This window comes from Haliotis rubra, unplaced genomic scaffold (genome assembly GCF_003918875.1).
Source record: "Haliotis rubra isolate DU_JTF1 unplaced genomic scaffold, ASM391887v1 Scf916, whole genome shotgun sequence".
Classification (NCBI taxonomy): Eukaryota; Metazoa; Mollusca; class Gastropoda; order Lepetellida; family Haliotidae; genus Haliotis; species Haliotis rubra.
Window position 1 is genome coordinate 327,748 of NW_025767653.1, and position 24,167 is coordinate 351,914.

At 40.7% G+C, this 24,167-nt stretch overlaps 2 protein-coding genes across 2 annotated transcripts; one reads left to right on the top strand and one right to left on the bottom strand.

Annotated features, from left to right (window-relative positions):
• Positions 1-1,748: 1,748 nt before the first annotated feature.
• On the top strand, positions 1,749-12,890 carry LOC124264247 (ankyrin repeat, PH and SEC7 domain containing protein secG-like). The gene is made up of 5 exons (XM_046698985.1): positions 1,749-1,869; positions 8,827-9,069; positions 9,742-9,856; positions 10,259-10,385; positions 11,301-12,890. Exons 2-5 carry the CDS (start codon positions 8,839-8,841, stop codon positions 11,779-11,781), a joined length of 954 nt encoding a protein of 317 aa, XP_046554941.1. The 5' UTR covers positions 1,749-1,869; positions 8,827-8,838; the 3' UTR covers positions 11,782-12,890.
• Positions 12,891-16,912: 4,022 nt separating this feature from the next.
• Positions 16,913-20,279, bottom strand: LOC124264251. The gene is made up of 3 exons (XM_046698993.1): positions 20,234-20,279; positions 18,948-19,183; positions 16,913-18,410 (listed from the first exon to the last, which is right to left on the bottom strand). The coding sequence occupies exons 2-3, from the start codon at positions 19,171-19,173 to the stop codon at positions 17,686-17,688; spliced, it is 951 nt and encodes a 316-aa protein (XP_046554949.1). The 5' UTR covers positions 19,174-19,183; positions 20,234-20,279; the 3' UTR covers positions 16,913-17,685.
• Positions 20,280-24,167: the final 3,888 nt, after the last annotated feature.

Genomic DNA, 24,167 nt, shown 5'->3' on the forward strand with positions numbered 1-24,167 from the left:
ACTTTGTCTGCTGGCGATTAGGTGCCTGACTCTAAGAGTGTAGGTTCGAATCCCGGATTGGACTCAACCCCAAAAAGTACTAGAAACTGTGCTTTACTAAGAAAGTGTAATCCCAAATATAACATATTTAACACAATATGATCGATATTAATTTCAAACGGTATTTATCGTTGATTACATATGTCTTCTGAAATGAACATTCTTTACAGAAAAAACAGTTCCTAAGGTATCGTTATAAAATATAAATGGAAAAGTGTTTAGAGCTTTTCATCAGTTTAAGAAACTGATATGTATTCAAGACTTGCATTGACTGTAGAATTGGGTATATTTGTTTCAGGGTCAGTATGACAGACGAGGATTTGTCTGTGCATATAAGGGACCGTACATAATTTATGGGGGATGGGGGTGGGGGTTGGATTATTTTAAGGGGGTCACCATTTTGTACATATGTATCAATTTCGTACATATGTACTAGGGAATCAGCAATTTTGTACATAGAAATATTTAAAAATTATGAGAGGGAGATAATGATTTTTATGGAGGAGTATGTACAATGTGAATGACCCCCTAAAATTTATGTACAAAATCAATGGCATCCCCCCTTCCCATAATTTCTAAGCGTAATTTTAAACATAATTATATGTTCAAAATTACTGACAAAACACACACACACCACACACACACACACACCCTGGTACGTGTGTACAAAATTGCTGACCCACCCAACCCCCAGCTCCAAAGAACAAAATGGGTGGAAAATTCGTCCAAAATTGATGTTTGTTGTGCGTTGTTAACATAGTTGGTTTCTACTAATTCCACCCCAACGTGATCCAACAGCATCATTTAGAACATAAACCTAAATCGGTTGTTTGAGGCGCCGAAGGCCCGTGTTCGATTCCCCACATGGTACAATGTCAGAAGCCAATATCTGGTGTCTCCCGCCGTAATATTGCAGGAACATTGCTAAAAAGCGGCGTAAAACCATACTCACTCACTCACTCACTCGGTGGTGCGAAAGTGGTGTGCTCCATGATCCTCTGACGTTACACCTGTGAAGGTACGGGTTAGAATATTGATCTTCAGTAACCCATAACAAATTACCTTAAAGACTTCATCATGTCATAAGGTCTGGGTTAGAATGTACCTTCAGTAACCCATGCTTGTAGTAAGAGGCGACTAACGGGATCGGGTGGTCAGACTCGCTGACTTGGCTGACACATGTCATCGGTTCCCAATTGCGCAGATCGATGCTCATGCTGTTGATCACTGCATTGTCTGGTCCAGACTCGATTATTTACAGACCGCCGCCACATAGCTGGAATATTGCTGAGTGCAGCGTAAAACTAAACTCACTCACTCTGACGTTGCAGTAAATAAAACGTTTCGTTTTGGTCAATTCTCTAGAAAGCGTGGAGTTGAGTCAACATTTGCAGTATATAACAGGATAGTTTTTTGCCATTCATATTCTAAAAGGTGTACAGCATCTCTTGTCTTAAACGACCCTTAGCGAGTATTGTAACTTCCAAGAACTCGCTTGAAGAGACAGATTTATGTGTGTATATAACGGGCCCTGTCGTTTTTGCAACGACCTACTTTCAAGGCTCTCCACATCTATTGATAATAGTTAACGGAAGTGGTAACGTTTATTCGTATATTTGACATATCACATTATCGGTTTACAATATTTATATTGAAGCGAAAGGAATTCTCCCGGAGCAAACCCATGCACTAATTTCTCCCCAACATCCGGGGAATAACAAGATGGAGGAAAAGGAAAGCAAATTCGATGCCAGAAAAAATACACGATTTGACTGATAAGGCACAACAAGAAGCATGGATTGACAACGGCAGTTAGGTCTCTAAGTTACAGTAGGTAGACGTCGTTGATATTGAATGATTTCATTACAGAAAATAGCAACAAATTCTCAATGACAGTTGTAGCGGGCACCTGCACTGTCGACTCGCTTTGACACCAGTTGACTGATCCGAGCCATCACTGTCTTTGACTGATGACATATGTTACTTAGGTCGCGAAGCTCATTGGCGCATAGTAACTGTTTTAGGACACTACACTTTCTTAACCTGATGTGTTCTGCATGCAACATTTTCTTCAGTCTGTTTGACGTCTGTTTTTTACTGTGACATTACCAGGGAGGCCATGACCAAATTTGGAATTATATATTTCCCGATTTTCTGCTATAGTTAAAGATGCAACATACTTTTATACAGTGTCAAAATAGTCAGTTGTTTTAGTTGGGGCACTGGGTAGAGGGCAGTTCACAAGTTGCAGGTGCCTGTTCCCGTTTCGTTGATGTAATTCAATTTTATGTGTTTTACTGTAAAAAACAAATAGTTATCCAATATTAAGTTCAACATAACAGATTACTTTACAGACTTCATCATGTCATAAGGTCTGGGTTAGAATGTACCGTCAGTAACCCATGCTTGTTGTAAGAGGGGACTAATGTGATCAGGTGGTCAGGCTCGCTGACTTGGTTGACATATGTCATCGGTTCCTAATTGCGCAGATCGATGCTCATGCTGTTGATCACTGGATTGTTTGGCCCAGATTCTTTTATTTAAAGACCGCCGTCATATAGCTGGAATATTGCTGGGTGCAGCGTAAAATTAAACTCACTCACTCACTCATCATGTCATGTCAACTCATATCTGATGTTTGAACAACTTGATTGGTCTATGGACTAGATTGGGACTACTACTCATGTTAAGCTTGAGTAACAAATTTGTGGTGTCTTGGATCCCCTGTTCCATAAAGTGATTTGCTAAAGTATTTGAAAGTAGGGACCATGACACATTAGTCTTATGAATTATCATGGTCATGTGATGATGGTCCAATTGTACAGGCGGATGTGTGTATGAAACAATACATCTTGAGTTCTCATGTGATGATACAATACACCTGTGTTCTTTCTAGGTCCTGCCTTGCACCATTCATGCACTAACATTTTTATGGTACACTGCACTTGTACGGGCAAGTCATGCCAGCTCATTAATAAATATTAAATTAATCTTAAACACTCAAGTTTGTTTTCCCTCAGGAACTCATGCAAAACTCCAAAACAAGTATGTTACTGTGAAAAAATATAACACTACTTTCATTTGCTGAAGTGAGGTATTATTATTTTCAGTACTCTGAATTTAGCACATTACCTTCAACTTGTGTTTTAAATGAAAAATCTGTGTAATTGAAAAAATGGAGAGCTTTGTAAACAGACTGTTGTCTGTTTCGTTTAGTGAACCAATCACACTGCATGTTGCATTGGGGGCACACCAGCTGTCAAATGCCGATGTCAGTCTTAACCTATTTCATTTGAAGCAAAAAAGCAATATATCATGTTTATAGTATTATTCGTTATACTGAATCTAACAAACCCTAGTAGAAGGTCGTGTCAGCTAACCTTTTGGACTGACCAATCAGAACACAGCTTACCAAATTGCGAAAGTTAAGGGTCACATGTAACGTAAAACACAACTTTGCAGATTCTGAACTTATAAAGTTGAAAAATAACTAGGGGTGGGGTGGGTATTGCAGGGAATTTTCATATTGCGATATATTGCGATGCGAAAGCATGTATTGCGGTATGTATTGCAATATATTGCATGAAGTATTTTTAAACAAAAAAAATACTTATAATCGAGTTAATGCTTGATTTATAGAGCAAAAACACAACCAAATTACCATGCTTGATTAAGCTTTAATAAAAACTTTTAATCATGATAAAATAAAAATGTGAATAATATTTGGCACAAATGAAAAAAGGAACTACCCGAAGATTTCTGAGTGTTACGAAGTTTTCCGATTGCAAGTCAAAATACCAGTTTTCGATCAGCGTATCGCAATATGTATCGTTTTCATGTCTGAACCAGTAAATATCGGTAAACCGGTTATATTGCGCAGCCCTAAAAATAACGCGATGAAAAAAACCCCGCGCAAAATCAACCGATTCACTTAATTCACCCCAGCTGGGGTGAAAAGTGATTTCAACAGCTGTGCTGCGACATGCTGCACTGCGCTCATGGCGCATGCGCAGTGAATTGGTTCGCGCAGCTTGGAAGCGGGATGTCTGGATTATAAGGTCGTGAGCAGGAGTAGTCTAATCTTGGTTGTGTACACAAACAAATAGTAAATAATCTACTCGTTACGTTATATTACCGTCTATAGGCCGAATTTTGAGGACCTAGCATTGTGTAATTTTAATTACAGTTTTTATGTAAAATATATATAATCAACACTAAGGTTATACGGACCCTCATGAACGTGGTAAGCACATGGAATGGGGTAAAATACGGAAGCCATTTAAATTCACACATTTTTACCGATGTTATTGTAAACTAGCAGTCAATGGAAAACGAGACGGTAATCAGTTCGTGATTGTTGAATGGGGTAAAATAAGCGAGCCAGTTTGTTGCTACAATAAATATGATACTTAGAGAACCAAAAAATATTATACATATTCTGTCAACTACACTTCGTTTCGATCCGTGACTAGACGCAATATATATGATTGTGAATTCTTTGAATAATGTGGACCAAAGTTATAATTATTGGAAACTGCCAGTTGTCTGTGGTCTGTGTTTGCCGCGTTTAGGACCCTATCGCGGGGGATCGACTTATGCACGAAACATACCATTTTGACACTGATTTTAAGGGTCAAGTTTTGGGGTCGTCTTATCCATGGGGTCGTCTTATAAACGGTAATATACGGTATATAAAATAACCTTGTTAAGGATCTAGATCTACTCAGCTATGTGTCAACCAGTGAGGCGTTCGACATTTCAAGACGGAAAACCTTCGCTGGTGGTGAGTACTCGGAGTAGGCTTTGATGTGAGCTATTTTTCTAATGTTTTGTTGATATTTCACAGGCGCGAGCTTTTTGTATGTTATGACAGGAGATTACCGAGTTATATAATTTCATGTGACTATTTCACCACACGTTCTTCTTACCGAGTCACTTTTTCAGTTTGATACTTAACATCAGCGTCATTATTTAGCAATGCCAGAATTTCTAACTGTGATATAGATATGCCTCTGTCACAGACAAAACTCAATGTCTGTTTTATTGACACCTATGTGTCTGCCTGCCTGCCTGTTTGCTAATGACAATATGCAATACACAACTTTGATCACTGACCACATGCAATTTGAACTTAAAACCTATCAGGCTATACACCATAAACAAAACGCATTGATTTATGGCTCATGCACCCGAGTTCTGTCTCTGTCACATTATGTAATTACACAGACAGGCAGGTGAAATACTTGTACACACGACATGTTATGGTGTCTGTTGATTGTAAAATGTGTTTCACCAAAAATAAGCATGTATTTACAAAACCCAACATCTCTATACACACACAAAGAGAGTATTGGTAAATGAACCAGCCAATGAAAGCCTTCGTTACACTAAAGTCCACACCCACCCTCTCTTACTGGGTTTGGTATCTCGGGTGCTTCGTTTCGAGGGAAGTAAACCCAAGTTCAAAATATTGCACTTTGGATATGCGATTGTACGCTTATAATTTTGTTTATTTGTTTTTTCATAATCCGCAATGTATATTTTATATCATGAATAAGTGATAATTGTGTTTTAATTATGTTTGTTTTTTTGGTTGCATGGGACCTTTAACATTCACACATATTATTTGAACCTTTACCTAAAAAACTCGAACGATTCCAAATGCTATTTTCCACACGATCGCTTCCGAGTGATACACATGGAGGGCGCAATGAGTATAGTTGCTGAACATGGCATTTTGTCAGTATTCAAGGATGTTATCTTGTGGAGGTATAAGCTAATAGAAAATAAACGCATTGATTTATGACTCATGCACCCTGAAGTTCAGGTCTCTGTCACATTATGTAATTACACAGACAGTCAGGTGAAATACTTGTACACACGACATGTTATGGTGTCTGTTGATTGCAAAATGTGTTTCACCAAAAATAAGCATGTATTTACAAAACCCAACATCTCTATACACACACAAAGAGAGTATTGGTAAATGAACCAGCCAATGAAAGCCTTCGTTACACTAAAGTCCACACCCACCCTCTCTTACTGGGTTTGGTATCTCGGGTGCTTCGTTTCGAGGGAAGTAAACCCAAGTTCAAAATATTGCACTTTGGATATGCGATTGTACGCTTATAATTTTGTTTATTTGTTTTTTCATAATCCGCAATGTATATTTTATATCATGAATAAGTGATAATTGTGTTTTAATTATGTTTGTTTTTTTGGTTGCATGGGACCTTTAACATTCACACATATTATTTGAACCTTTACCTAAAAAACTCGAACGATTCCAAATGCTATTTTCCACACGATCGCTTCCGAGTGATACACATGGAGGGTGCAATGAGTATAGTCTCTGAACATGGCATTTTTGTCAGTATTCAAGGATGTTATCTTGTGGAGGTATAAGCTAATAGTAACCATGTCATTAGAAATGCCTAAGCGTATATACTGCAGGTCAAATATCTGGGTTTTATGCGGATTTTTGTTTGTTGATAGATCAGTGTCAGCGACCAATGAAAAGAAAATCCAAAAACCGTTTTGTAAGTCCCGCCGAACCCTAACAAGTAGTCATTGTCTGATTGGTTAAATCCGTTTGGCTGTCTCGCGTTTGATTGGACGGTCATAGGTCGCTCAAAGGTTAGCTGACGCAACCTTCTACTAGGGTTTGTTAGACTCAGTATAGCATTGTAACGAATAATACTGGGCCTAAGTTTACTTAGACTGACATGTTTCCATGCAGCAAATCGTATGTTATATATGGCGTGCATTATCCACCACAAAAACAATGGTATCACAAGGTATGGCAGGTTCATGTTTAGAATTCAGAATCAAGATTACAAGTATCCTTGTGTTATTGGTTTTCGGTCACTGAAGCACATCCGTTAATTTCTCGATTTTCGCATTATTCATTGTTAAATTGTCCAGTTGTGTTGCATTAAACGTTTTGAGTTGGAAACTGAGTTTTACAGTGTTAGCTAGACAAGGAAAACTGTTCAGTGTTGAAGTGTTCAATCAAGTTGTTAATGAACATTGAGATTGGGTATTATTTATAGTTTACTGTTTATTTATCTTTTCAAATTCATTTTGAGTGGTTGTGAACAGTTTAATAAATGTATTGAACAGTTTTCAAATTGTTGACCTTAGCTCTGCTGAAAGTTAAAAAAAAGTGCTAATTACAACAAATTTTGCAATATCATACAAACAAAATCTTGAAGTGTCTTCAGTGCTCATTCTCAAAAGAGGGCCTGTGGCCGACCTGCCCTCAAATCATGTCAAATTACTGTGACTTGTTACCCATGCAGAACTTAGTAACTTAGTTACTACTGGCAAACACGGATGAGTTGGACCGGCGCAGAGAACGCGTTTACGAGAGGTAGGCAGTGCACGGCAATGAGCAAACCCATTTGGTTTGTGAAAAGTAGAGCAGATGTAGGGTAGTGCATGTGCATTGCATGACGATGAAATTGATTCCACGCGTGGCTGCACACGCCTTGTTCATAAGACTCTCACGTGGTCGGTGTAACAAGTCGGTAATATTCGGATATATAGATATATATACACCTCATATTAAAAGCAGATTCTGTAAAGGTATAAAACATAGTAACTTATGAGCCAACCATTAATGGTTATGAGAGACTATAAATTCCCATTAATTTCTTAAGGTTAAATGCAAACAAATGCACGTGCCACTGTCGAACTCGTTGTTTGCTGAGACAGGCCACGTGCTTCACCCATCGCACTACACTTGATCGCGGACAACCTGGGGCCCCTTCGCTAACAATGGCAAGTGTTAGTGGATGACACTCATACATGCTAATAAGGGTCAATTGTCAGGTTGGTGCTCAACTTCTCCTTGTTTGCCAGTAAATGAATTCAGTTATATCAAGAGCTTTCCTTTTAAATCTGCTGCTCTGAAATATGTTAGAATCAGATGTGTACATTCCAGAAGTTTCCACATGATTTTCATTAAAACATTACCATTTTCCTTTGTGAAAGGCAGTATTTAAATAATGTTAGTCCAACTGGTTGTCAAATTCAAAATGTTCAGTTTGAACATCAGTTCAAATTTAAGATGGACATAAACATGAAATGATACATGCACATGGGTAGGTGAATCATATCTTCAGGTGTAAAGCTGCTATATTTTGGTTGAATTGTGACACCTTTAATTCACATGGTACTTTTTAAATACTTCTACATTATTATGAGTAACTGCATGTTATGGCAAAGAAGCTTAAAGGCACTATATCACACCACACGTCTCTGATAGTAGATAATGCATTTCCCTCAATAATACTAACTATCAGCCCTCAGGGAAGCGACCACAGAATTTATTACCCCCCAAATTATGTATTTAAATTACAATATTAAATTAAAAGTTTGAATGAATTAATGCAATGTTGCCATCTACTGGTCGAACATTATTTCAAGAGTTATATCCCTTGGAGCGTTCTTTACGAATATCCTAAGCACAACTTGTGATTGAAACCAGTTGCAAACACTGACAATACAGTTTGTGATAGGTTTCGATGTACGAAGCAATTGTTTACATTCCATTTATGGCAAGTTTTCTCTGCCTGGAAACTGTTGACCTCGAATTTTCAATTATCAATTTCAGGTAAGTCGTAAGGGATAATAAGTTTTTAATTGCATCAACAGGATGCTTAAGTGATTGCATATGCCCCAGTATATATTATATAGGCCAAAATATTGACGAAAATGTGTGACATTGTGCCTTTAAGGCTGTGAACCTGAAATGGTTTATGTGTATTATCGCTTTTGTTGCAGTTTTGATCAACAATGGGCAACTCGAAGTCGACTAAGGCTGATGTGGTGACGCAGGGGATGCCACAGAGGGAGAGGGACCTCCATCTGGCCGTCATGGGCAATGACCGCAAGAGTGTCAGCAGCCTCATTGCACAAGGTGCTGACATCAACTACCCCTGGAATAACCCGACTGTCCCAAGCGTCAAGGACAGTACCACACCCCTCCTGGCTGCTGTATCCCTGAACCATGTGGACATCAGTGTGGTGGGTGAACTCATTGTCCTCAGGGGGTTCGGGATCCCCAGTACCCCAAGCTTGTCCCCCCTGTAGCGTACTTGGCTGCCACGTTATAAATCCAATACCTAGTGCTTGTCCTTCTTGCAGATTCTGAGGCACAGTAGACCCCAGTAATTCAAGCTTGTCTCCCCCAGTGGCGTACTACAATGGATATCCAATATCCAATGCTTATTCTTCATGCAGAGGGGCGGTGGGGTAGCCTAGTGGTTAAAGCGTTGGATTGTCACGCCAGAGACCCGGGTTCGATTCCCCACATGGGTACAATATTTGAAGCCCATTTCTGGTGTCTCCCGCCGTGTTATTGCTCGAATATTGCGAAAAGAGGCATAAAACCAAACACTCACTCACTCTTCATGCATATTCTGATGCTGAACCTCTGTACCCCATGCTTGTTCCTTTTTGGCCGTAGGGGCAAAATACACGATCAATACCCCAAGTTTGTGTCCAATGAGGCTTTGAAGGCAATAGAGCCCCCACGTTTGACTCCAATAGGAGTCAAACATGGAGAATAGCACAATAGACCCCAATACCCCATTCTGGTTCCCTGTGTGGCAAAGTGGTTCCCTGTTCCCGGTGATCGTGGAAAATTGCATCTGGTATTTGTAGAAACACTGATAACATTGACTATTTGCCTTTCAGATGTTGCTGAAGGCTGGTGCTGGAATTAACAGAACGGACAAGAGAAACTGCACCCCGCTCTACAAGGCTGCTTTCCATGGCCGACCGGTCTTAGTGGACATCCTTGTGCAAGCTGGTGAGATGTTAGAAGCATTTGCAGCAGTGGTTTTATGATTTTATGTCTGAATGGCCCAATCATACAAGGTGCTGTAATTGGCTGTGCGGAGTTGTGTCCCTTAGGCTCCAAGAACCCTGTAATGGGGGATCCTATACCTGCTTGCCTTGATAATGGTTCTATTGTCAGCATCACACCACTTTCCTAGTTGTTAAGGGCTAACTGCATCTGAGGCATGCTTTCCCTGACAGAGCTGACACACTGTGATGTAACTCAAAGACTGTTTAGAGCAGCCTTAAACTGGCACACTGTGAGGTAACTGAAACACTGTTTAGAGCTTTTGTGTCGGGTGAATCAAAACCAATTTTTTTGTCAGGAAGCCAATTTTGAGGAAGTCTTACTTTGGCTTGTTTGTCCTGTCAGGTGCTGACATTAACAAGGCGGATCTGGAAAGCCAAACTCCGCTGTATATCTGTGTCCAGAACGCCATCGTACACTCCAGCTACGCCACTGTGGAACGACTGCTTGCCGCAGGGGCATCTGTTAACATGTAAGTTTGTGGGAAGCTCGGCTTTCGTTTGACATTAACTTTTCTTTGTCATTGCTGCCAAATATCCAGAAATTCTCATTATAATAGCTAGTTCATCCATCCACAAAAGACGTCTGTCTGATTGTGTCACGTTACTTTGGTGACCTAAAGTGTTTCATAGGAGGGGAATTAGGTTGTCCAGTCATCTAATGTGCATGCCAGTATGGTCAAGGGTTCGATTCCTGGTTCGCCCCGATAACGTTCTTGGTTTGTCAGTGCCATACCCATGCCTAGATTCTCCTTAGTAGATGTGATCGCCTCCGTGGTGTAATGGTTAGAGCGTCTGCCTGGAGAGCAGAAGGTCGCGGGTTCGATCCCCGACCGCGTCATACCAAAAGACCTTAAAATATGGTACTTGTTGGTCCCTGCCTGGCGCTCGGCATTAATGGGTACAACAAGGACTGGTCGGTTCGGAGTCAGTATAATGTGTCTGAGTGGGGTATTCATGCTTCACCGCGTCATGGTGTCTCAGTGGGCTAGCACTTTAAAACCAACTTCAGTCTGGACTAGTACAAGCAGCCGCACATACACACGCATGCACGTTGTCATATGAGCGAAATATTCTCAAGCACGACGTTAAAACCCAATTTCACCTCACCTCACCTCACTTTAGTAGATGTTTGAGACTGACTTCACTTTGGCCTTTCCTAAGCTAGAATCCGGGTATTGAGGTGGCTGGAAAAGCTGATCAGGCCCAGTGACTTCTGTCAGCATTCTTTGATGGCCTGGGTTGTTCTATCGGGATTCTCTTGTCCAGACTCAGTTATTTTAGGCTGCTGTCATATGGCCTGAGTATCCTTGCTATCTTGACATCCTATCATCTGTACTATCTAGTATCATTTAGCCATGGTATTGACCTGTGTGGTATGTCCTCAGGGCTGACAAGTCAGGGAAGATTCCCATCCATGTGGCAGCCCACTGGAAGCTGAAGGACATGATCCGAATCCTGCTGAATGCCAACAGCGACATCAATTCCATGGACCTGAAGGGCCGCACTCCGCTGTACGTGTGCGTCAGTTCACTCAGCACGGGGCTGTACTTCGAGGATCTGAAGTACCAGGTGCCGTGCATCAAGGTGCTGTACGCAGCAGGCTGCGACATGCTCAACCTGGTCGACTGGCTCAAGTGGAAGGGGCCGGGGATTCCTGCAGAGATGCTGTCCGACGACGACAACTTCCGCAGCTGGTACAAGTCGAACATGAACTCGCCCCACACGCTGGTCAACCTATGTCGCAAGACCATCCAGCAGCAGGTCTGCTACCAGGAGAACATGGTCAAGGTCATTCCAAGGTTGCCAGTTCCTCCCAAGCTGCAGACGTACCTGTCAAGGAAGATGTTCCATCTGCCCAAACCTTGACTCTGCAGATGCAAGCTGTGATTGCACATGTCGACAGGTGCAGTCCCTCCCTCGGGGGAGACATGTGACTGTTGCAGGTCTTTAGAAGGGAAGGAAGTCCAAGGGGTCAGGAGTTCCTTCACCTTCTATGACCTTTCATCCACTCATATCAGTTACCCGAACTTATGGCTTTAGAAACAAAAGTATTATTGAATTTGTTGTTTCAAATCATCGACTGAGAAGGGACGGATCCAAGGGTCAGGATCTTTCCTCTTCTTTATTGACCAAATCAAATAATTTTGTTCAGTTTGACTTTCTCGAATTCACGATGTAGATAATCAGTGATCCTGGCATGCATGTTTGACAAGTTGTATAAAGGACAATTATCCAAAGGGGTCGGGTAGCTGTCCTTTTTAGTCATTTAGCATGTTGCCAAGGATACAGAATATTTTTGTTAAGACCTCTGTTTCAAATGACTTCACAAATAACAGTGCTATTAAACAGTGATCTGTAAAAGCATACAGTATGTAGATAATTGTTTGAAACAGAGGTCATGTTGATTATTAAATCCCTGACAGTACAATGATAATAATATTCTGCAATCACAGCTTGGTATGGCCATGTTGAACTTGGCTACACAAGTTTCCATAGGGCTGTATGTTGAGACATCTCCATCTCAAACTTGCATTGAAGGTAGCTGTGTTTGTAGAAACATGTCATGGGTGTTCTCCCACTAACTTGGGAAGTTCTCAGGCAATCTACATATACTACAGGTAGTACACAGGTGAATGTTCTTGCTAGTCAAGAAACTGTCTCAGGTTCAATGATTTCGCATTGGTGCACATTGTATGGTGATTCCTATTGCCTACAGCAGTGGTATGGGTGCAGGACTGACTGATGCTATATGGTGCATTATCTATCATGCACTTTGTGTTGGAGATGACTCAATGTATTCCACAGCCTTTAGTCTTAGTGTCATATTGTTTTGTTTTTGCTGATTTTTGCAGATCGCTGTCAAATAATTGTGATGCAGTTCCATTTCAGATGTGGATTTTGAGGGAAAGGAATTAATGTTTCTCCTTAAATATCAGTAATTTACAAGTGAACGGTCTGTTTTTTGAGCTTCATCATGGAAAATAACTGATTTTGTGTTAAAATGTTACTTGAAAAGGTTACAAACACACAGGTGAGAGGGGAGGCTGTTGGATAGCATTGTGGTCCTGCTGTTAGATATTGTCTAAACTGCTGATTGACAATGACGAGAGATGACCATTGTTGATGTCAGTTACGGAATGTATTCCAGTTGTTTTGTGTCTATAGTGCTACTGTTGACATGAACGTCATTGAACTTCATGTATAAATATTTTATTGTACAAGGTGAATTTTCTCCTGTATGTTGGTTACTTCCTTGTTTGAGATTTGCATCAGAATGTTCTGAAAATTTCAGGTAATTATTATCTGGAGACAGAGTATTGTCTTCAAGTTGATCTTCCTGGTAGAGTTTGTTATGTATACAACCTCTTCCTGGTAGAGTGTGTTATGTATACAACCTCTTCCTGGTAGAGTATGTTATGTATACAACCTCTTCCTGGTAGAGTGTGTTATGTATACAACCTCTTCCTGGTAGAGTGTGTTATGTATACAACCTCTTCCTGGTAGAGTGTGTTATGTATACAACCTCTTCCTGGTAGAGTGTGTTATGTATACAACCTCTTCCTGGTAGAGTTTGCATTGCATTATACAACCTCTTCCTGGTAGAGTATGTTATGTATACAACCTCTTCCTGGTAGAGTGTGTTATGTATACAACCTCTTCCTGGTAGAGTGTGTTATGTATACAACCTCTTCCTGGTAGAGTGTGTTATGTATACAACCTCTTCCTGGTAGAGTATGTTATGTATACAACCTCTTCCTGGTAGAGTATGTTATGTATACAACCTCTTCCTGGTAGAGTATGTTATGTATACAACCTCTTCCTGGCAGAGTGTGTTACTTGTACAGCCTCTTCCTGGTTGAGCGTGTTACTTGTACAACCTCTGTGTTCGCATTTGTTTGTTGATGTTTCTGTTTTACTTATTGCTGGCAATGAAATATTATGAAAACATGGCAATGAGGAGATTGTATTTTCAGCTGTTGTAGCAAGTAATATTCATTACAGGAATATGTTTTCAGTTTTACATTTGTAGAGCTGGGATGTTTCAGTAGGGGTCTGTGTTAATCTGATTTCAATACTCCACTCAACCAAATAATTCAGAATCTGTTTCACAAAAACATGACCTACAGTATTCACCTTGTGTCGCATGGTAACAGACTGACTTTCAGTCAGGGACCAATGTTGGAGATGTATGTCGTCAGTAATTAGTTCAACATTTACGTATGATTAATGGAGTACTGCATCACTTTGACGCATTATGAAACATCCCCCCTCTTGATAATGAAACTGTTCCACGAGCAACCTATCTGGCTATAATTATCTCCTCCTTGTCATATCTCTTACAAAGTTATGTAAATATTATGTCTACAAGTTGTGCTTTGAAGTGAATTTTGCAGTTATAAATTATACCCTATGATATGTTGCCTCCAGTGTTGTTTCACTGGTGGCGAAGAAGGTAAGCGGTCATAGCAAATCCATTCAAGATGTTTTTGAGTACGAGACTTTTGTGAAATGGAGGAATGATCTGTTTTCTTGGTTGGGTCTGCTATGTCGTTCATCTTGCATTGAAGGATATGAAATTACAGCAGGTCTGTCTATGTTATACGTTGTTTATGTTACTCATTGAGTGGCACTCCATTGGTCAATATTTCTGCGAGGAAAGTGTTCACTTCATATGTTCACCTCAAACATATTCGTAGATCAATCACGGTTTTCGGTACTGCTCACATGGGTCAATCGGGTCTTTTGGGGTGATGTCATTTTTATTAAAATATAATTTTAAGGGATTTTAGTCCTACAAATCAGTATGCGCACAAAACGATGCATATTCATTTGAATTTTGGGAGATTTCCAGATATTACTTCCATTACATATATTTCTATAACCTTAGATGGTCGTGGTTCTAGGACAGAGTCTGGTAATTTGTATAAGGGGCATTAGTCAGATGTGCTTTCAGTTAAAACATATTTGTACAAGCTTTGGGAAGTACTCTAGCTTTCATCTCTCTCTCTCTTATTGAGATCTGCTCTTTGGAATCAAATAATGCTCATATCCATGAAGGAAAGTAATAATAATTGCGTTTGTTGTTCAAGCCAAAAATCACTTCTTTATGAAGTTGTACCTTACTATGGTACTAGCTCCTATTGAAACTTACAACCCACCAAGCCAAGCTTTAATCTAGTCGCCAAATTCAGTTTGATTTCTTCCATATTGTCTCAACAGACTTTAGACATGGTGTGCTGGAGTTCATGTATCTACAGGGTTAGACACAGCCACTAGTCGCACAAGACCAGTGGGATGGGGTGGACGTAGTTGATGCCGTCAACTTGACCATCGCATCAGAGTATAATGCTGTGGACAATGGTACCAGGAATGATGGTAGATATTGTGATGTGTCTCGAGGGTTATCTTGAAAGTAGTAGACAGCCATTGACACTTCTGCTGCATTGGAGAGCTTTATATGGCATGTTGCAAGTTATTTATATTACGTAAAACAACTTCCATTTATTGAAGAGGGGTGTTGGCAACTGCATGCAGTAGCGTGTAAACAGGACATCCCCTCAGCCATGGAACTAGCTGCCATTACTGGCTGTGGAGAGTTTGTGTGGTTCACGACGGGTTTCAGTCCAACTCTAGCTGCAGGTTTTTGTGGCATTGTTTTTGCTGTAGATTTATTGTACCTGAATATGGCCGACACGTCTGCTCCTTCAGTTTAACTTGTATTGTTTGTAACACAAGTTCCGCATACATTGACAAAATAAAACATTTCAGAAAGTGGTTGGAATGGTTGTCTTTTACATGGACCCTTTGGGAATATGGGAGCAGAAATATACTCAGTTGGATCACATTTGTCTTCAACTGGTTACGTCACACAGTGTGAAAGGAGAGCCCAGATGACTCAGATCAGATTGTCCACCTGCCAGCTGCCTTTCAGTCACCTGTCACCCAGGTTAAAAAATAAAAATAAATGAAAGCTGAAAAAGAAACATACTCACTTCATGACTTCAGCGTGTCATCTGCTGCACCAACCTTCAAGTAGGGCGTGTGTTGGAGGTGGAGATCTAACATCTAGTTCACATTGACATCCCATTCCACTTTGTCAATCATCTATTAGGGCTGGGACGATACACTATGTCACCATACGATACATATCGCGATATTTTACCTGCGATGCGATACGATACAATATACGATCTATTTCAAGGTATTTCTGTTTAACACTATTGTAATAAACAAACAAGTAACTCCATCATACTTGCATATTTTTCTCTAAATAAGTACTGTAACATGTTTAAGATAATAACTGTTTTGAAAAAAAGTTGTGTATCGTTTTGTATCAATACACCAGTCCACGATACGATAGCTGTATCAAACTTAAATGTATTGCGATGCATCGATGAATCGTCCCAGCCCTATCATCTATTGACAATGCTTTACAAGTGAAAAGAAACTAGTTCTGCACACAGATTACCAAACTCACACATATTGATGGCAAGCTAACTTCTCTGTAATGAGTGAGTTTGGTTTTACGCCGCTTTTTGCAATATTCCAGCAATATCACGGCGGAGGACACCAGAAATGGGCTTCACACATTGTACGCATCTCTGTAATGGCTTCCCTAGGGTGCACATGGTACCTGTCTTTATTATTTCAGATAGCACTGTTCCACAGTGTACAGATGGTTGACTGTGCTGACACGAGTAGTAACATTACAGTAAGTTATACACAGACTATAACGATGCAGCTGCGAGCCGGTAGCATTGGTACACTGATGTTCCTCACATGACAAGTAATTATTGAGAATGTCACATCTCTGTGTCAGGGTCAGATGCTGGTTTGTCGCTACAAGACATGATTATTGCCAGGCAACATTGACTACATGAAAAACTGCTTCAAGAACATTCACCCACAGCTCAACCAATGCTGCTACCTGCTCCGAAACTCGGGGAATACCACCGCTAGACATCACTGAAGATAAAGTTTACCGAAAGTGACTGGGTGTAGTCTGACACTATTTTATTGCAAACAAACACATAAGGTAAAATCAAATATATTCCACCCAAAAGAAGTTAGGAAATAATTAACAATAGTAATATGGAGAATCTGGTGTTCTTTACTTACTGGAGTAGTATACTGCCACAACCTGAATATCAACAAGGTGACTACAGCTGGCTGATTGTACACACGCCTGTGTGGTCAAGGTCAAATATGATTATTATCGTATCAACATCTATGATATTCAACAACTGCATAAAACAATGTGAGTTACAATATGTAACCTACATGTTATATATCTGTGTATGTGCATGCGTGCATGCACATGTCTGTGTGTGAGTGCATGCAAGTGTCTCTGACTGTGTGAGTGTGCATGCAAGTGTCTGACTGTCTGTGAGTGCATGCAAGTGTCTGACTGAGTGTGCATGCAAGTGTCTCTGACTGTGTGTGAGTGTGCATGCAAGTGTCTGACTGAGTGTGCATGCAAGTTTCTCTGTGTGAATGTGCATGCAAGTGTCTGACTGTGAGTGTGCATGCAAATGTCTCTGACTGCGTGAGTGTGCATGCAAGTGTCTGACTGCCTGTGAGTGTGCATGCAAGTGTCTCTGTCTGTGAGTGTGCATGCAAGTGTCTCTGACTGTGAGTGTGCATGCAAGTGTCTCTGACTGTCTGTGTGTGTGTCAGTCAACAAATAACCAGTCCAATGATCAATACACTCAACTCCCAGGCTTAGTCAGCAAGACTAGCATCACAACGTCAACAATCAACATCTAAACACTACACAATGCTGGGCCAGATCTGTTTCGGGGTACAGTCGTCAATGCCAGAGACAAGCCCAGCCACCCTCTCTCGTTTGTATCCCAGACAGTGAGACACGTAGCGGACCCCATCAACAGTACGGTCCTTGTTCCTATGCTGGTGGCCAAAAACATGGACAGATGAACCTATCTGACGAATCTGTGCTTCTAACACCTTACATCCTGCAAAGCGGGTGAAGTTGAAGGATCGTGGGTTTATATGACCTTTCTTGTGGGCTTCAACGGCACTTTCAAGGCCAAGTCTTTTCCGGTCAGTTTCAATTTCTGCCAGTTCCGTGTCAGAAGGTTTGATGAGATCTGTTCTTGGGAGGAAATGGCTGAATGAAATGACAGGGTCTGCATATTGTTTTGAACAGGTCTGTGAATTTAGATCGGCAAAATATTTGGACCGTGTTTCTTTGGAACTTGGCCAGACGCACATATGGTTGTCCATCCACATGTGGTCAGACTTGTCTTCACCAACTGGGTTCTGAGGGGCCACGTATAGCGAGTCTTCTGGGTCTTCCTGTGGAGTAGAGTACCAGGAGAAGAGTGGCACGATCCATACTGCGGCCATGTGAGACACACACAGTAACTCGGGCTTGGTCCCGATACCCAACTCGTTACACAACGTCACTATTTGGTGAAATTTAGTGATTGAATCTTTCTCCAGTTCGGGCTTCCGTATCCACAGTTCATGGTTACCTGTAACAGTGAGTGAGTGAGTTGAACAGTGAGTGAGTGGGTGGGTGGGAGAGAGGGGAGCAGGGAGGGTTTTGGCTGAGTAAATGAGTACATTGAACAGTGAGTGAGTGGGTTGAACGTTTTGTGAGTGAGTGGGAGGGAAGAAGGGAGGGAGGGTTTTGGGTGACTGGGTGAGTGAGTTTAAAATAGTGTAAAATAAAACAGTTTTAAATAAAATACACAAAGCTGTTGCAATCTGTCCTTTAAAGGAGGGTCATCCAGAATACAACCTGCATTTGGGGAGGGTCATTTGGACAGTGTTTCTTTGGAACTTGGCCAGACGCACATATGGTTGTCCATCCACATGTTCAGGTTCCAACCCCCCTGAAACAAACACACACCCCCTCCCCCTTCCCCCTCTTTCCAAATTCCTGGATCTGCCCATGGTCATTATTCTCGGGACAGTACAATGCACCCCTGCACCCCACCATGGTTTTCAAAATTAACCCCATACCAGCTTCAAGTTGCAGTGGAATGTAGATCTACTCATGTTCTCACCCGGAACGTAGTACACCCTGAAGAACACCTGCTGCAGATGTTGGAGTGTCTGTTGCAGTAGAGGCAGGGAGTCGGTAACGTCGCCCGCAACTATCAGTGCATCATTCTCGTAGTCCAGGGGGGACCACTGCTGGACAATTTCCATGTTCTCTCTGTGGTCAACATGGAGGTCAGAAATGGCAAACACACGGCGCAGCATGATGGACGCAGTAGGTCTTAGTTTCATTGGAGTCCCTCTGCAATAGTCGGAAGTAGAGTTGTTTGTTTTGTTTTTTCATGTAAAATAATTCAAGATATTTGGCAAAACATTTGTTTCTATTTCCTGGTTTGTCAATAGATCTCTTGGAGTCGGTTTTAATATATACTGAGGGAAACAAATAAGAGAATACATGAATGTACAAGTGTTTCTTTACTCTTTTACAGGTTTCTTAGTAAGGCCAGACCAATTTTATTCTTGTTTTACAGATGCGCCTGTCGTATTTTTTCAAGAATAAGAAAGAAATTAATTAATTTTCCCTGCTCAAAACATAAATCCTAATGTTTTTAAAATAAATATAAAAATAAACTTACAAGAAAATTGTTTTCAGATTGTTTTTTCTTTACCCATATACACTTAATAAATTGCCAAATGTAAAATACTTTGAGTATTTAGAAGGAATAATATTTTGACTGGTGATTTTATTTTATTTTTGTTTTCCCTCCTGCCTTTAGGTTTTCTGAGGACAAAAATCCGTAAAACAAGAAATAAAATTGGTCTGGCCTAAGAAAATCTTAAAATAAACAAAGGAACATTGGATTAGGAGGTGTTCCCCTATTTGTTTCCCTCAGAATATATTGCTTGTCTTATCTGTCATGTCTATTTTGGGATTGTCTTGATTGACAAGGGAAACAAACTTCAATTACAAAAAGTATTTGTCGCCGTTTACTTTCTTTATGATGATACCCAAACATTGTTTTCAATAGTGGTGTGTTTTACACCACCAGTAGTTTCAGGAATAGGATTTCTACCATGTAACCGCGTGAGGAACAAAACAGCCATCACACTATTCCCAGACACAGAGTTAACACTTCCCTCACATCACAACTGACATTGTGAATTGATTTAGTTGGAATATATTGGCTTATTATTTCTTATTGGAATTCAAAACGAAGCATCAATGTAATTCAGTACTAGGGCACTTGACACTCATCTTACATGCCGTTTGTGTATGAGATTTACAGTTTCAGGAAAACAGTCAGTGTCAACAGGAAGAAAGCGTGTACTCACACAGGAAATCTGAACTCACAGTGAATCCTCCACAATCAGCTGACTCGCTCGTAAACGTTCTGCTACTTCCGTGTTGGTTTAGAGTTAACTCCCCTTGACCACACGTTTTCATTATATAACCACTTGCCGCCAGTCAAATTCTAGGTGTAGTCATTTTAGTGTTGTTTGGTATTTAGCCCCCGGTATTTCATATTATAGATATACCATCATAATCGTGACCAATTCAGTGTTCAAGTAATAATTTAACATTGTTCTGCCAAAGTCAGTTCCCGTTGTTATATTCACAATGGCTGTTTTTAACTTTAAATGGTTTTAACTTAATTTAATGTTTATACATTTTATGCAAAAGTTTTGGCCCTTCCCAGTGTTTAAAAAATAATTGGTTGTGACAGTGTTACAAGCATATTGTATTACAGATACATCAACAGTTCTGTTGAGAGAGGTGAAAACCATATCTCACTCACTCACTCCCGTCGAGAGCGCATCAACCTGGTGGCTTTTTATCCCGTCGTCCACAACGCTGGCTTCAGCATAAGCCAGAACGACGTCATGCACCAACATTACAATAAATGTCGGCATGTTATACCACAGAAACGATTTATTTACATAAGAAATGGCTATATCATACGTTGTAGACAAACGGGAGGCCGTCCTCTGTACATAGGTTGTATTCAAAGAGAATTTGGTGAAAGCATTACCAAAGGTAATGTCTTTGAAACTAAGAGTACAGTCAACTATTTATTTTAGTGTATTGTGATGGTGTAATCGCTAAAACACGTTCTAACATCCTACAAGTCTTTTAGGCTAGCCTCTGCATCCTCCCAGCTACTTATCGTGCCGAGAATTACGTTGTGTAGTCGGTGCATGTCATGTTGACGAGATCCTACTTTTTCAGAGATTTAAATATTTGCTGCACTCACATGCCTCACTTCGTCCTTGAAACGACCTCGAGCGTGTTCTCGTGTCAACTTGTAGATATATAAAGGTGACTTTCTTCTGTCGGGTAGACACAGCCATCCACTGGGGACCCCGCCCACCCAGCATTGTCCCCCGGTAAATGTCATGATGGCGGTGGATATAGACATTTAAACACGAGTGTAGAAACTGACTACCGTAAACCTCATAAAACTTGTGTCAGTTAATTTACACGACCATGCTGCTAGGAACTGAAATCAGAAATTGTAATATGATTTTACGTTTTGATCAGGGACAAGCTTGTGACAAGTTGTTTCACGAACACAAGGCTTCACCATACAGCGAGCCACGAATTAAGCAAAATGTATACGGACTACAATCTCATTTAAATCCGATCGTAATTCTTCATACCGCCACAGTTGCTTCAGTCAACACTTAGATACTATTTAAATAGGATTGTATGAAATAGAATCAAATCAGGAACTGACACAAATGGTGTCAACGCGTGTATCAAATGCGCTTTGTCTTTGTACGAAACTTGGAAAGGCTAAAAAGCACACGGAATATAACCGTCTTTTGACCGTGTCTTCCGTGAAGGGTGATTTTAAGGTCGGGCAATTTGACAGTTGAGATATAAAAGTGTTTCAAATGCCACCTATCTATCCCTATTTAGTTTGTTGATTTAGCATTATGATACCCTAAATACACGCTACCATTAAACATAGTGTTTGTTGTTTAACGCTGGACAGTCTATAAATAATAGAGTCTATACCAGACAATCCAGTGATTGACATCATGAGCATCGATCTACACAATTTGGACACGATGACAAAAACCAACCAAGTCAGCGAGCCTGAACACCCGATCACTCTTGTCGCCTCTTATGACAAGCCTGGGTGGATGAAGACCAATTATAACCCGGATCTTCACGGGTTACAACATTGTTTAGGATGTCGCCTTGATTTCGTTATTTACGGGTCATCGTGACGTAGCTGTTATATTGCCGACGTCAGACAACAGGCAAACACAGATGTAATTATTTTCATGAGTCATTTATGCCGGGATTACTCCATTCTTTTAAAGTTTGTAATGTACGGATATCCGTAATGTTTTGACAAATATTTAGAGATTTTAAAATATTATTGACCGACTTTATATCTAGACATTCATCACCCATTTTATATTACGTATTTATCATTGTTATAAATTTGCATTCTCTATAGCGACCACATTCACCCCTCACAGCCCTATCTGTCGCATGTTTACCTGGATCTCTGTAGATAACACACCCATCCAAGTGTGTTTGTTTCTGCACTGTACACCGGCCAGATAACACGACACAGCAGATAACTACCTAATCTAACAAGGCGCCCCTTGTCTGTGTATGTGCAGGAATGTGTGAGTTGGGTTCAACGCCACCGGGAACATTATTTCAGTTATATGACGGCGTGTCTGCTTAATGTGGGAAGAAAACCCGGAGTAATGCGGTTATAAGACGTTTACCGCTTTGGTGAACACAGGTGTAACGCTTGCAAACCAATTGGGGATTCGACCCAATGATGTGTGGAACATGGCACCAGTGACCCAACTGTGTGCGTGGGGACATTCCTAATGTCTTGACAACTTGCGCTAGCTGCACTCATGACGTACTGGAGAATATCTTCGTAATGATGTCTTTCTTTTCTAACGAATTACCGTAGTACTCTATTGCCTTTAAAAACGAAGGAAACCACTCATCTAGGTAAATCTGACATGATTCATTGATTATAAACAGTCTTATGTAAACTAATTATTGTACCTAATGGCTAACGGTTGATATCCTATCAGATTTCTCTTTAACAGTCCACGGCACTGACTGACTTGTAAGTGTATATACCTTAAAGTTGTTTGTTGTAATAATATTCTAGATATATTACGATGGTCTACAAATGATCGAGTCTGGACTACACAATCAAGCGATTGACATCATTGCGATCATTGGCAGAACAGGTGGGGTGCGATGATACCCTGAAGGGTCAATGAAGGGGTGTTATGATGAATTTTATGGAGAAGTATGTAAAATGTGAATGACCACCCCCTAAACTGTATGTACAAAGTAAGTCACCCCGCTTTGCATGTCATGTACAAAATCAATATCCCCCCCTCGATCCCTTCCCATACTTTTCAGCACAAATTTTAAATACACGTATAGGAACGAAATTACTGACCCCCTACCTTCCTGCTTACCCAGAACAATGTTCTCTCTCAATTAAACGCATTGACACATGATTTGCAGAGTTTGTTGTTGAGAGGACGTCACTTCCGGAACGAAACTATGAAAGTGAATTTGGCCATTGCGTTCATCATAATAGAACATGTATATACCTCTCAATGATCGAGGAAGATGTAATTAATGCTTTTTGTTAAACTCCAAATGCTCAGACATAATTATCTGCTTGACTGAAGACGTACAATTTAAGTCGACAAGATGGAGTTTGAATGATGTGGAACAAACTTGCAAGGACTAGTTATTGGCCGCTGGAAACGAGTCTGGTAAACGGCATTACCGGTCCACAAATCGACCTTAGTTCTACGACAGTTGAACTCCAATATGTGTACGCTTACAGTCATAGAGCGGAGACCGTTTTGTGGAACCAGTACCTTGGTATGCTGTGGCTTATGGCAGGGTGGCGTCTTGTTGACACTCGGACAGGGAGTATATGTCTTTCACAATGGTCATGACCGGAAGTTCCAAACTGAGCAGGTCACCTTAATAACCTTTGATGACGTGGTACTTACTGGCCAGGATGCCCTTCCACAAAGAGCTTTAGTGCCAGGGTGAACGTAACTCTCATACTTGAACACTGGCTTAGTCGTTGCGGTAATATTGCGTTGTGCACCGGGGCCACATTTGCACAACACGATCTTAGCACTCCGACTATCGTAAGTCTGTGTTAAAGTATGAAGTTTTGATCACGGTTACGCTAAGACCGCTTTGTGCAAGCGCACCCTACACTGCACGGCGCCGATCTGGGTGTGAGTCAGGTGCTGTGACGGTG